The 12,513-nt window shown below is 49.0% G+C and overlaps 1 protein-coding gene across 2 annotated transcripts in view; it reads right to left on the minus strand.

Annotated features, from left to right (window-relative positions):
* Positions 1-1,762: 1,762 nt before the first annotated feature.
* Positions 1,763-12,513, minus strand: part of SH3TC2 (SH3 domain and tetratricopeptide repeats 2) — a 49,271-nt gene continuing 38,520 nt past the window's right edge. For both annotated transcript variants that reach the window (XM_006766219.2, XM_015565605.1), the window contains 5 exons: positions 10,037-10,187; positions 7,994-8,116; positions 6,082-6,232; positions 4,166-4,362; positions 1,763-2,636 (listed from right to left, as the gene is read on the minus strand). In XM_006766219.2, the coding sequence (XP_006766282.1) occupies positions 2,445-2,636; positions 4,166-4,362; positions 6,082-6,232; positions 7,994-8,116; positions 10,037-10,187 (814 nt within the window). In that variant the 3' untranslated portion in view covers positions 1,763-2,444. The remainder of the gene's footprint in view (positions 2,637-4,165; positions 4,363-6,081; positions 6,233-7,993; positions 8,117-10,036; positions 10,188-12,513) is intronic.

The raw sequence follows: 12,513 nt of genomic DNA on the forward strand, positions 1-12,513 counted from the left end.
GGGGGATAGTCACCCACATTTTTTAAATGGAATTTTTAAACACTTTTAAAACTATCTCAGCAGAGCAATTTGCATATAGGATGTAGTCCCTGCAATGACACAGTGCAGTGTTTTCCTCTATCCTTGTCTTTGCAAGTGCGCTGAACGTGTTTATCGCTGAGCTGGTTAGAAGCAGACTTACCAGATTTACAGATGAACCAAAGTGCACAGGATCAAAACATTTTAACCAAAATTCCCAATGAAATGTAAAATGGGTAGATCTAATGGCCTTCATTTAAATATATATATATATATGGTCACGTAAATATATATGTATGTGTGTATATATAAATTTCATATGTAGCAATTGAGAAAGATCTGGTCAAACTGACAGTCATGTGTGATGTTTCAGTTGATGCTTCATAAACCCACTGTAAGCCAATGGTAAAATGTGGTGGCTCAGGGAAAAGTAACATCCTAACACAACACTGAAATAACATTAAGTACCGTGACATCCCTCTGTGCGCCCACCAGCCAATCCAGAGGCCTGGTGCAGTTACAGGAGCCACGCCGTCAGAGCGACAGACACCTGCGTCTGTCCAGGGGACTGACGGGTCCGTGGGAAGGGGAGAGGGTCTGTAACCTGAGGCAGATGGCGCACAGTCACGGCACCTGTTCGAGGGCCAAGCGAGCCTTGTTCACGTGTAAGCAGCACAGAGGCTCTGGGACGCACACGCCCGGGTCAGCTCCCAGGAATGTTGCTGAAAGGTCTCCGCGTGGGAGGTTAGCCTCCTCCACAGCTTCCCTCCCCGCTCGGGAGTGTATGGTTTGTGGGGCGAACAAAACCACATCTATTTTACATGGTAGTGCATTAGGCCACTTCATTTCCTTCCTGGAGAAGAATATTCTGTGGGGAGTGTTTTGACAACCAAGCACGCTCCTAAGAGAAAATGAGAGGTCTGGGGTATAGACAAGCTGGGTGACTAAAGGCTGCCACGTTGATTCAACTCACCACCCGCTTCCCATCCCAACACACCCCCAACCGTATGGTTGGCCCAGGAGCTAGAAATGAAGGGCAGAGGGTCTGGCAGCAAAATCGAAGCTGCTGGGCATCGGGCGGGCAGCCCCATGACAGGGTCTTCCTTTGTGTTCCCACAGTTCAGGGCGAGGGTGACCCACCTGAGTCAGGGTCACTGGAGTTGCTCATTAAAATGCACGTTCCTGGGCGTCTCCCAGATCTACTGGGTCAGCACTATGGGGGCAGGCAGCTCTGAATGGCCCAAGTGATGCCCGCCTCCCGGGATGCACACCCTCCCTTTTCGTGTGGGCTGGACCTAGTGACTCACTTACAAGAACAGAAAAGGCAAAAATAGGTGGATGTTGCTTCTGAGGTTAGGTCATGCGAAGCCTGTGACTTCCCTCTCTCGCTCGCTCACTGATGAAGCCGGGAGCTTGGACCGCCCTGGCCAACAGCAAGCAAGGCTCTGCCCCCAGCCAGCACGACATGAGTGGGTTTGAAAGCGGATTCTTCCCTCGCTGAGCCTGAGAAGACTGCAGCCATGGCCGACACCTTGACCGTAGCCTTGGGAGCCGCCCTGAGCTAGGTCACACTTGGATCCCGGCCTTACAGAAACTGAGATAATGATGCTCCCGGCCACTGCGCGTGTCATGCGGTGACAGATCTAATAGAGATGCTCTGTCAGGGAGCTGCCCTGAAATCATGACACCCAGCCTTCAGGTCTCCCCTAACCCCTCTCCCTATGACACAGGAGACAAATGTCTGTGCAAATGCAAATGGGCAATATTTAATAATATACACTATTTACACGTCACCTACGTCATAGCTTTCTAAGGCTCGATTTTTACATCCTGGCCCTTGAGAAGCTTCTTCTGGTTCTTGGGGGGTTGGGGGGGAACGGGTGGGGGGAGCCTCGGGGCAGGATGGAGACAGGGAACCTGCCTTCGACCTCACGCCTGTGCCTTCCGGGGTCATTCTGAGGCTGTGTCTTTGGGGCTAAGAGCATGGTCATTCCCACCTGCCGGTCCCCAGGCCCCTCCACGGGCAAGGGGAGGGGTCTTTCCCTGAGCAAAGTCAGCGAGGCAGCCAAGTCCAATCGCTTGCCTCCTCCCAGCCAGTTCCTGATTTCCCGGGGGAAGAAGCGAGGCTTCCCACGGGCACAGCTTCTCATTTTCTCCAGGAGAATCGTGGGTCAAGAAAGTGCATTTCCGAGGCCAGCTGTGTGGAAGGGCCACCGTCAACTGGGAAGGCACTGGACCACAGCCAGGACTTCTCTCCAGGCTCCATTTCCCACCGCTGTGTGGCCAGCCCCGAAGGAGCCCCTCTTCTCACTGTCAAATGAGGGGCTGGGCCAGGTGATGACTGAGACCCTCCAATTAGTGTCCAGGAGCCTAAGGCAGGGAGGCACTTCTGGCATGGCAACTGGTCAGGGCTGGGCCAGCTCTCCTCAGAGGGCCAGGCCCCCGCCACTCAGCCACCGCGCCCTCTCTGCGGAGCGCCCGGATGGGCTGCTGAGCCACAGGGGGCTCTGGCAGATGCTGTCCAGCCTGTTCCTGATGGTGTCCTGCAGCTCCTCGTCGCCCAGCAGGGCCGCTGCTGCCAGGGCCAGCCACAAGTACTCAGTGGCATCGTGGGCATCCTAACCCCAAGGCACGGGGCAAAGAAGAGACAGCATTAGCAGCATTTCCAGGAGAGGCCTGGAGGTGGCGCTGGGAGGCCTAGCGGTGTCTGCCCCACATACCTTCATCCCTCTCCAGGTGCCTGGGGGAGCTCCTCCCCTCCTCCCAGGCACAGGGTGGCACCTTAACTAGGGTCAGCCAATCACGAAGCAGCATCCCCTAGGCACAGTGCTTCCGGAAGGTATAAATGACTCAAGCTGGCCTATCCCAATCCCTCCCCAAGGCCTTCCAGTGTGATCGAGCAGAGAAAATGGTCCCTTACCCTTTTAGATATGGGCTTGGGCCTGCCCATGGGGGAGAAGAAGTGGGGAGACTATGAAACATAGGGAAGGAGAAGCATACAGAGCCAACAGATAGAAGGAGGCAGGGAATGCATGAGGGGAAACTGAATTCATTCCTGAACTTCCCTGTTATTTAAGCAAACAAACTGCCTCTTTTGCTTAAGCTAGCTGGCATTGAGTTCTTCCCTGGCAGCTGTAGAACCTTTAGTTGACACAATCCAATCACGCACTTTGTCCCTGAGCCACTTGCTGGGAGCTGTGGGCAGAGGCACGATGGCTGGGGGCCTCCATGCCCAGGCCTCCCTCCCTACAGGGTGGGGATGAGGCACAGATCTGCCTCCGGTGAGACTCAACAGGGATGTCTGGTTCCCATCAACCCTCATAACTCAATAATCAACTCAGGCCAGAAACAATGTCTGGCAAAGAAGAAAAGGAGAGCAGAGTTGCCCTGAGGATCCCCTGGGGCCAAACACAGGCGACTCGAAACCACCTTATTATGAGATTAAGGCTTATGCTGGAGCAGACCGACCTCTGGAAAAGGGAAGCCAAGACTAGGGAAGCCAAGACTGGGGACAAGATTTGAGCCAGAAGAGTGAGAGAGTTTCAGGTCACCAGCACAGTCCTAAAAGAGGCAGGGAAAGCAAGCCCTGGGTTCAACTCCAGCAGAGCAAACAGGAGAATCGGGACTAAGCCCTTCCGCAAGCTGAGGCATGCTGGCATTCGAAGACCCCACTCCTCATTGTCTCAAACATAGTAACCTATAACCAGATTTCTCCTAAATATAGTTTACACAACGTATAAGTGAGTTGCAATGGACTAGTTAACAACCTATAACATCTTGTAGACATACAGGTAAGCATTCATTTTTCTTTTTCTTTTGGAGCTTTTGTTTTGAGTCTCATATATTTTCATAGGCTCTCAGGAACCAGGCAATGTGTCCTTCCTACCTGACAGATAAAGTGGTCACAGGAACCAGAGCAGAACAAAGAGGAAGAGGAGTTACCATCTGTCCTCAGAGATGGGAGGCACTTTTCAGCTCTCCATGGGGGTGAAGTGGAAGGAGCATTGGTCCCCAGTGGAGTCGGTCCCCACCCTTAGAGACGGGACTCCCCCTTGGGGCCATCTCATCTCTACCCTGAAGGCCCAGGGTCCGGGAAGAACATGGCTGAATGGCAGCTCTCACCTGATTTTAGAAGCCTGACTCTTACCTTCAGCTGGTAGAACGTGAGTCGGCCCAGGCGACAATATACCTTTGCATAGTACAAGGCCTCCTTGGGGCTCTGCAGCCAGGCCGGACATAGGGACAGAGTCTTCAGGTAGCAGTCCTCGGCCATCTCATACATGTGCAGGGAGTAGTACACCGTGGCCAGACGGTGGAAGGCCACCAGCTCCTGCTTCTGATCTCCTAGGGACCGGAAGACTAAGCAAGACCCCGGCAGCCAGCGCCTCCCATCACCCATCCCCTCATTCGCTCTGCACAATTCTGTGGAGGTCTGCTAGGGTCAGGGACTGGGCTTGGGACATGAGGAACAGAGCAGAACAGGCCCCTGCCCTCACGAGGGCGACTGTCTCACAGGACACAAACATTCTGGAAATAATCCCACAAATAGAAATAAAATTACACCCGGGATAAGTGCTACAAAAGAAGACACAGCTGTCTGAGAGCGCACCGGTCAAGATTTTCTGGGATGATTCCTGAAGGAAACATTCTCCTTATTACAGGTATCACCTTCACTTGAGATTCTGGGAAATAATTATTTCCAAATTCCTGTGGGGGACGTGGTGACAAGAAGAGCTTGCTGAAGCAGCTACGGATTCTTTACAAGGAGGTAACACTTGTCAGCTCCACACACGGGCTGTCCTGAGGGCTCTGGGCTGCCACCAGCTTGGATCTCAGGGTCTCCCAGAAGCCACAGAGACCTGCTCTCCAGTAACCCACACTATGGGGCCTCTGCTCTAGGGAGCCTAGATCTTATTTTGGTTTGGGGTGGGTTTGTTGTTTCAATAACAAAGTGGCCTTTTAAAGAGAACAAAGGCTTCCAATGGGTGGTTGGGGGGGGGGGGGGAGTGGCATATTTGCAAGGTGGCTGTTTAATGCAATCTAAAAACATCACTTTTAAGATTTAAAGACCCAAAAGCCCAAATTATAATAGAAAATCCAAGGGAGAGATAATTCTGATATGGACAAATGCAGTCACAGGGAAGCATAAAAGGGTGGGAAACAGCTCCCTTTGGCTCTGCCCAGGGGAGGATAAAGAGTGCACCCAGAGGCAGCTGCCTGGCGCCCCCAAGGCCTCTCCTGAGATCAGCAGACAGCCCCTCAGGGGTTCTTTGCAGTAAAGAAAAAGATAGGATGAGGAGAGAGGGAGCTCCGAAGTGCAATTAGACACAATAATGTCCAGTAGCATCAACATCCCATGCCCTTGAGCATGCCCAGAAGTCTCAGGAAGACGCACCTGCCTCCACATCTCATCCCTCCTCTGACCAAACCTGCTGTCCCTCAGACACCAGCATTCCAAATGCAGTGGGGGCTCTTTAAAATCTTTCTTTTAGTCTCCCTTCTTTCTCCTTTAATGATTTAAGTTGTTTCCCAGGAACTTTTGTGGCAAATGCAAACTATTTTGGTTACAGGGTGAGTTAAGTTAATGGGACTCTGACCTTCATTTACATTTCAGTTCTTTGGGGGAAAACTATGCATTTGACTCACAATCAACCAATTAAACATTTAGGGCCCAGTTTCTTTGCTGCAAGGCAATGCCCATGCATAGAATAAAATACCTTTCGCCCTGTGCTGGGAAATAACACCCACGATAATCTAAGAATCAGAGCAACACAGGTCACACTTATCCAGGACGAGTTAGGTCCCAAGCACTATGCTGCAGGTTTACGTGGACAATCATTGGTCTTCATAACAACTGCACGAGGTGGGTGCTACTTTTAATCCTGGTTTGCCAAAGACAAACTCGAGACTCCAGCTGCTTCCTGAGCTAAGGTCTCCCTGCAGTTGGATCTAGAACATGAACCCATGCAGTCTGACTCCAGAGCCTGTGCTGTGGCACCTTTGCACCTCCTTGGGGAGGAGGGGGGGAGTTCTGCCCCACCCATTCAGTGCAGGACCACCTACCTGTGACTGTGCTGAGCCTGGCTGCCAGGGTGGCAAACTCCAGAGCCTTGTCGTAGCCTTCCAGGCTGATCTGCAGCTCAGTCAGCTTGTTGAAAATCCGGAGCTCGGTTCTCACGGCCTTCATCCTCCTCGCTAAAGGGACAGCCCCCGCCTGCAAAGAGAGGCATAGGAATCTTAGTCTCCCATGAATGACCCATGTGCACCATGCTCCGGGAGGCTCACATTCTACTGCTGGGTTGGGGGATGGTAGCACTGAAACTAAGGAACTTGGTCATCCATACATGGGTTTCATGGGTTTCCTCAGCTCACTCTCTCGGTCCTGGCCCTTGGTTGCTCTGACCAGATCTTAGAGGTGGAAGGACTAGAGGTCATCGGGCCTCCTAAGTTTGGGAAAACTGAGAGCAGGAAAGTTACCTCCCAGACATGTGTTCCCTCAACACCCACAGCGCTAATCTACAAAGTACATATGTGTGCAGGATGAGAGTGCCCAACCAATGGTCATTTCTATTATTTTTATTATGACAGAATGTTCGGCAGGTCACGTCATCTGTCTGAGCCTTTCTCATCTATAAAAATGCATATGACAATGAGCCTCTCAATAGTCAGGGTCATGTTTGTTGTTCAGTGCCAGGCACATAATGGGTGACTCACAAATGTTTGATGGGTGATTAATCAACTGAACAAGCAAATGAATTAATATCCGAATAAGTGAGATTTTAGGATCAAAGAAGACAATGTTTACAACTTCAGTCAGTGGTGAAATTATAACTTTTGACACATCTGCTTAACATCTAGACATTTACATATTAATATTATTTGTTAAATCAACTCCCTTTTATTATCTTGTCTCATTCTTTGCAGCGATGTCTGTGAAATCATGGGTTTGATGAGCTGGTGTTATACTTGATAAAAGCATTAAATAGATGTGTTCCTCCATGGACCAGCCATCTCCCACCTGCCTCCAGTGGTGCCTGGGAGCATTTTGGTACACAGATAAGTGTGCCTCACACTGTGAAGCACCGTGCACCTGAGAGATGCAATTATGGTCTCTTCTCCAAGCCTGAGAAGGACAGAGTTCATCAGCTCCTTCTTTAAGAGCCTGCCAGATTGAAGAGAGACGAAGTATGTGGGCACGGGATGAGCAAGGTGTGGAGAAAAAAGGGCCACTTATCCTACACACTCAGGGGAAGCCTGCATGATGGGCCCTATAAACTCAGAGACGAAAAGTAACCACATAGGATGGTCTGAACATAAAAATTCCTCACTAAAAGTGGGTCATAGCGGTAGTCACATCCTAGGCCTGTAGCTTGGCAAAGGTCAATCTTAACCTTAAGTGAGTCTGTTTATTGTCTTTTTGCTTCTAGGATAACACAGGTTTGAAATGTCAGGGTAATTTTTCAGACCCCTTAGAGCACATCCACAAACTAGAAGACCACAGAACTCCTCCTTGTTATCTTGTTCCCCCAATACCATCTCATGTGCTGCCAATATTATCAACTATCCTGTACCCGCCCATGTAAAAGACATACGTGTCTCTCTGTTTTACTTTTATCCAATCCCAGAGATTTCCCTGCTTTGCCTTCTCCTGTTCCCTTAATCTCCCATCAGTGGATTTCATGTATTCCCTCATGCCTCTTCCTTTGATGCTAATGTATAAAATAAGCTTAAAACTGCCATTTTTTTGGAACATTTTCTTAATCTGTGGAGATTTTGCTTCCCAGGAATTGTTATCAGTTTGGCTCAATAAACTCATAAAAATTCTCTCCAGATTTGGATGTTTTTTTACATCAGCAAAGAGAAGGAAAAGAAATACCAGCAAAAGAGGGGAAGGCAGGTCCAGGCTGAAGTCTACATGGCCTCTCCCAGGTTTGTGGCAGGGCCTGGCGGGCACACTGTGCGGCCTGGGGCTTACCCGGTAATATTCCACCGCTCGATGCCTGTGGCGGGTCCCATTGAAGAACACATCACCTGCTTCTTCATAGAGCTTGAGGGCCAGGGAGGGCTCTTCTGGCTTCAGCGCTTTCTGGATGGCTGCCTGGGTGCGACAGAGACAACTGTCAAAGGCAGAGAGAAGGGCTTCAAGCGTCCACAGGACTGGCAGGAGTGAGAGCCTGACCACCCAGCTTAACCCTCTGTGGCGTCCCAGAATCCCAAATTGTCCTCCACACTCATAGAGCTGCTAGGAAGACTTGGAGATTCTCTAGCCCAGCATTTCCTTTTATTGTATGAGAGATTACATCGTATGGCCCTAGAATAATTTTCAGCAGTACACATAACATTTTATGTTTTAATATACAAGTATTTATTTTAATGTGTTTTAAGAAAAAAAGACTATTACATCAAAACCTGTGATTTCAGATAGCATTGTTTAGTGTAAAACGCTAAGTCAACTTGAAGTTAAATCAGAAAAAAATGAGTATATAGTGATATAAAGAGTACATGGATACGGCTAATCCATGAGCTCTTTGTATGAATGACTGAACTTTGGGAAGCAGTGATTTCATCCAACACCTGCACTTTCCAGATGGAGAAACTGAGGCTCAGAAATATTAAGAAAGGTCTCCACATTCACGTCTGTGGTTAGTGGCAAACAAATGCTAGTGTCTTCCAACCCAACACCCTTCTCCTAGCCTCCATGACCTCTTTCTCTCTAGCAAGCTAGTCCATATTGCATCGAAGCAGAACGTGGCATGGAAGGTGAAGAGTGAAGAACACACAACAGCACAGCTGTGGGAGCTCAGCCCAGACAGAGGATTCACTTCGTGGCAATGACCTGCAGAAGTCCAAGGTAGATGGCAGCCTGGGGTTGGGTCGGCCTGGGACCAGTTCTCTCTGGGAAAAGACCCCACAGTTACTGTCACTGCACATGCAGCTACACAGACAGGGGGCGGTGAGACGGAATCCTGGAGTCAGATGCTCTACTGACAACCCGAACAGCTTCCTCTGGGCCTCCATCTCCCGAAGAGTGAGAAGCAAGACTGAACTATCTGCTCCGAAAATCCTTCCAGCTCGAAAACGTCAAAGCAGGATGGAGTCTGAGAGTGAAAGCTTTACTTCACACAGCCGGGGGGCCACTTCCACCACTTACTACATGTCTCATCTTGAGCAAGTTACTCAGCCTCAGTGAGCCTCATCCGTAAAATGGGAATTTCAATAGAAACTCCTGCTGCATTTGTAATGAGGATTCATCTACATCATGCCTGTGATGTGTTTACCAAAGTCTCCTGTGCATTCAATCAATGTTACAGAACCTTCAGTCCCAGTGTGAGTGAGTTTATGTGAGTTTAACTAATGGCATGGGGGAGAATAAAAAGGAAGAAAATAAGAATGGGAAGGAAGCAAAGATAATGAGCATATTTTAGATGAAACAAATCTTACATACTATCACAATATCAGTATTTGCAGATAATAGTAATAATAATGAAATACCACTTATTAAGCATTTATTGAGCCCCAAGACTTAGTAACTGCTTACTATGCATATGCATTTACTATACAAGTGATATACCTAAGCCTTAATAGAGACTGGGTTCGCCCATGAAGAAATGGAATCCTAGAGAGTTCATGTAGCAAGTCCAAGGCCACACAGTTTGAGAACAATAATGTTAACACTCCACACACATCAACCTCGCCTCATATTGCAGCACAGCCCTGAAGGCAAGGTGTGTGTCAAGCTTTCGAAAGATGGACATGCTTGGCATTCCGGTGAGGGAGTCTCCCACCACGTTCTTTGGGAGCTTCCATGTGTATATGGACCTGGGACTGGCCCTTTGCCACCTGTATGCAGCCTGCCAGACTGCCCTGGCTCCCACCTGTGTCCGCGGAGCAGCCCAATGTTGACTTTCCCTCCAAGGAGAGGCCATCACCTCTCTCCAGCTCCTGATGGTCCCTCTAGAGGATGCAGCTGCCTCCCGACTTGGCCCAAGTCGGCAGATGAGTTCTGCAGGAGGCCCACCTGCAAGTACAGCTCCACCAGCTCGTCCTCCTGCATGAGGTAGTAGAGACGCCCAGCCCTGAGCCAGGCCTCAGCAGCCTTGTCCTCCTCGCCCAGGTCGATGAAGATCCGCAGGCTCTCCTTGATGCAGGTCAGGGACCTCCTGAGGGACCTAAGGGGCGAACATGGACTCATAAGGTGGGAGGGCTCCAAAGGGCCTCAGAGGCCCTTAGCACAGGGAGAAACTGAGGCTCTCAGGGGGTGGGGCAACAACATCATCTCAGGTCACACAGGAAGGTCTGGGTGTGATTTGAACCAGGCTCTGCCTTAACTGGCTGTAAGAAAGTACAGGACTTCTCTGTGCCTTGTTTTCCCCATCTGTAATGTGGGGATATAATTGTACCTGCCTCGGAGGATTGTTGCAAGGTTTAAATGTAATAATAAAACAAGGATGCTCAGAGTAAACACTTGTTAGTTAATGATAAATGTTAGTTAGATAAATGTTAGTTATCATTGTTATTACTGACCCATGGTCCATCTATCTTTCTACTGCACTTGAACATTTTTTTCCATAAGCACTTAACACACAGCAGATGCCAAAGGCCTACTTACTGTATAAATGCACAAATGAATGACCACAGTGGTAACTTTAAATCATCAAAAACTTTTGGTGTTTTAAAAAGAAGGACCAAAGAAGAGTAGACATTTTCAAAGGTTTAGGTTTAATGGAGTGCTCTTTAATTATCTGGAAAAAACTGTCTTATGTAGGATACTCTTCCCTCATGACAGGGATTAATGAAGAAACGAGGCACAGCTAATGTAGTGTTGCACAGATTTGACATTCTAGAACAAGAAGGAGCACTGGGCATCATCTAGATCAGTGGTCCCCACCATGGCTGCACATTAGAATCACCTGGGAATCTTTTTAAAATCCTGATTTTAAAAAGATTCCCAGGTGATTCTAATGTGCAGCCATGGTTGAGAACCACTGATCTAGATGGTAGTTCTCAACTCCAGCAGCAACTGGAATATCCTGGAAGCTTTTTAAACATACGTACACAGGCGAACCCACCTCATTGTGCTGCATGCCATGGCACCCTGGGACGCTCGGGGAGTGTGGCTCAGGCAGCAACACTCTGCCAAAGCCCTCCCACACTGCCTGCATTGTACAGCTTGGGTTGAGACTTATTGACCTAGTCCAACCCCCCTATTTCATAGAGAAAACAGGCCCAGAGATGGGAAGTGACTGTGCAAGGATGCACAGCACGTTAGGGGAAGACTCAAGGCCAGAACTCCCTTCTTCTGAGTCCCAGCCCTGAACTAGTCCCGTAACACCCACATTCCTCACAGCCTGATTCACAGCCCACGGGATTCAGCATCCTCTAGGGAGCTTATTAAACCACAGACTCCCAGAACTTCCTCAGACTGACCCTATCAGAATCATCACAGCTGCAAGCCAGGCTTCATTAGCCCTCAATTTCTACAGCTCTTTCTACCTCGTACGGTATCCTGGGATTACACATTGCTCAGTAAACAGTGCACCTCACTACATGCTTTCTGTGACTGTGAGGACCATAACCCCAACCACTTTCACAATGGATGCTCACTGGACACACACCCACCCCTGCAAATGCCCACCCCCCAACTCCATCCACATCCCCTCCTGGGGGACAGGCTAGAGTCCCCTCTCTGCCTTCGTACCCATATCCAGATGAACATTAAACTGTCTTTTAAACCTGTCTCGGAGGACTGTTGTAAGGTTTAAATGGAACAATAAAAGGAGAGTGCTCAGAGTAAGCACTTGATAAATATTTAAATATTAGCTACCGTTGTTATTACTGACCCATGGTCCATCCATCTTTCCACTGCACTGTAACACTCAAATGTGCCCTCACCTTCCCCACGTTTCCATTGCTACTGCTACTCCCTCTACCCCAAATTCCATTCTTTTACCCTTTCTCACCTTCAAAATCTTACTTCTCCCTCAAGGGCACCCTCACATGCTATGAGCTTCATGAAGTCTTCCCTGTTGGTGTCCCTTCCTTCCTCTCCAAACCTAGCCTTGCAGAGCCCACCGTCTCACCTGTGAGCACTGTTTGCCTTTGCCTGCGGTAGCTCTGAGTTTTGTGAAATGGAAATCCCTGCGGGAAGTTCAGTTGAAAAAAAAAAATGTGTCCACTACATCAAAACTCACTTAATAAATTCCCCCTAGAAATCAGTGCCAAGAAAAAATTTGCCTCAACAGATATATTTGCTTCTGTTCTTTCATCAGGCAGTGTGAACCACGTATGGCTTTCCCCTTTTACCTCCACCACCAGGAAGCTTAGCGCTAACTTACAGTAATCACCCCCGGGTGCATGGAAACACTTGTTTTTCTATGTCTGTTAGTTGGTCTTTGTTCTTTTTTTTCCTTGAGCACTCCACAGAAGTGGGTGATTTATCCCTGCTAAATAAACACAGCCTCAGAACGTTCTCCTTGATGACCTGGGCCTTCTATA

This window comes from Myotis davidii, unplaced genomic scaffold (assembly GCF_000327345.1).
Source record: "Myotis davidii unplaced genomic scaffold, ASM32734v1 scaffold18, whole genome shotgun sequence".
NCBI classification, from domain to species: domain Eukaryota; kingdom Metazoa; phylum Chordata; class Mammalia; order Chiroptera; family Vespertilionidae; genus Myotis; species Myotis davidii.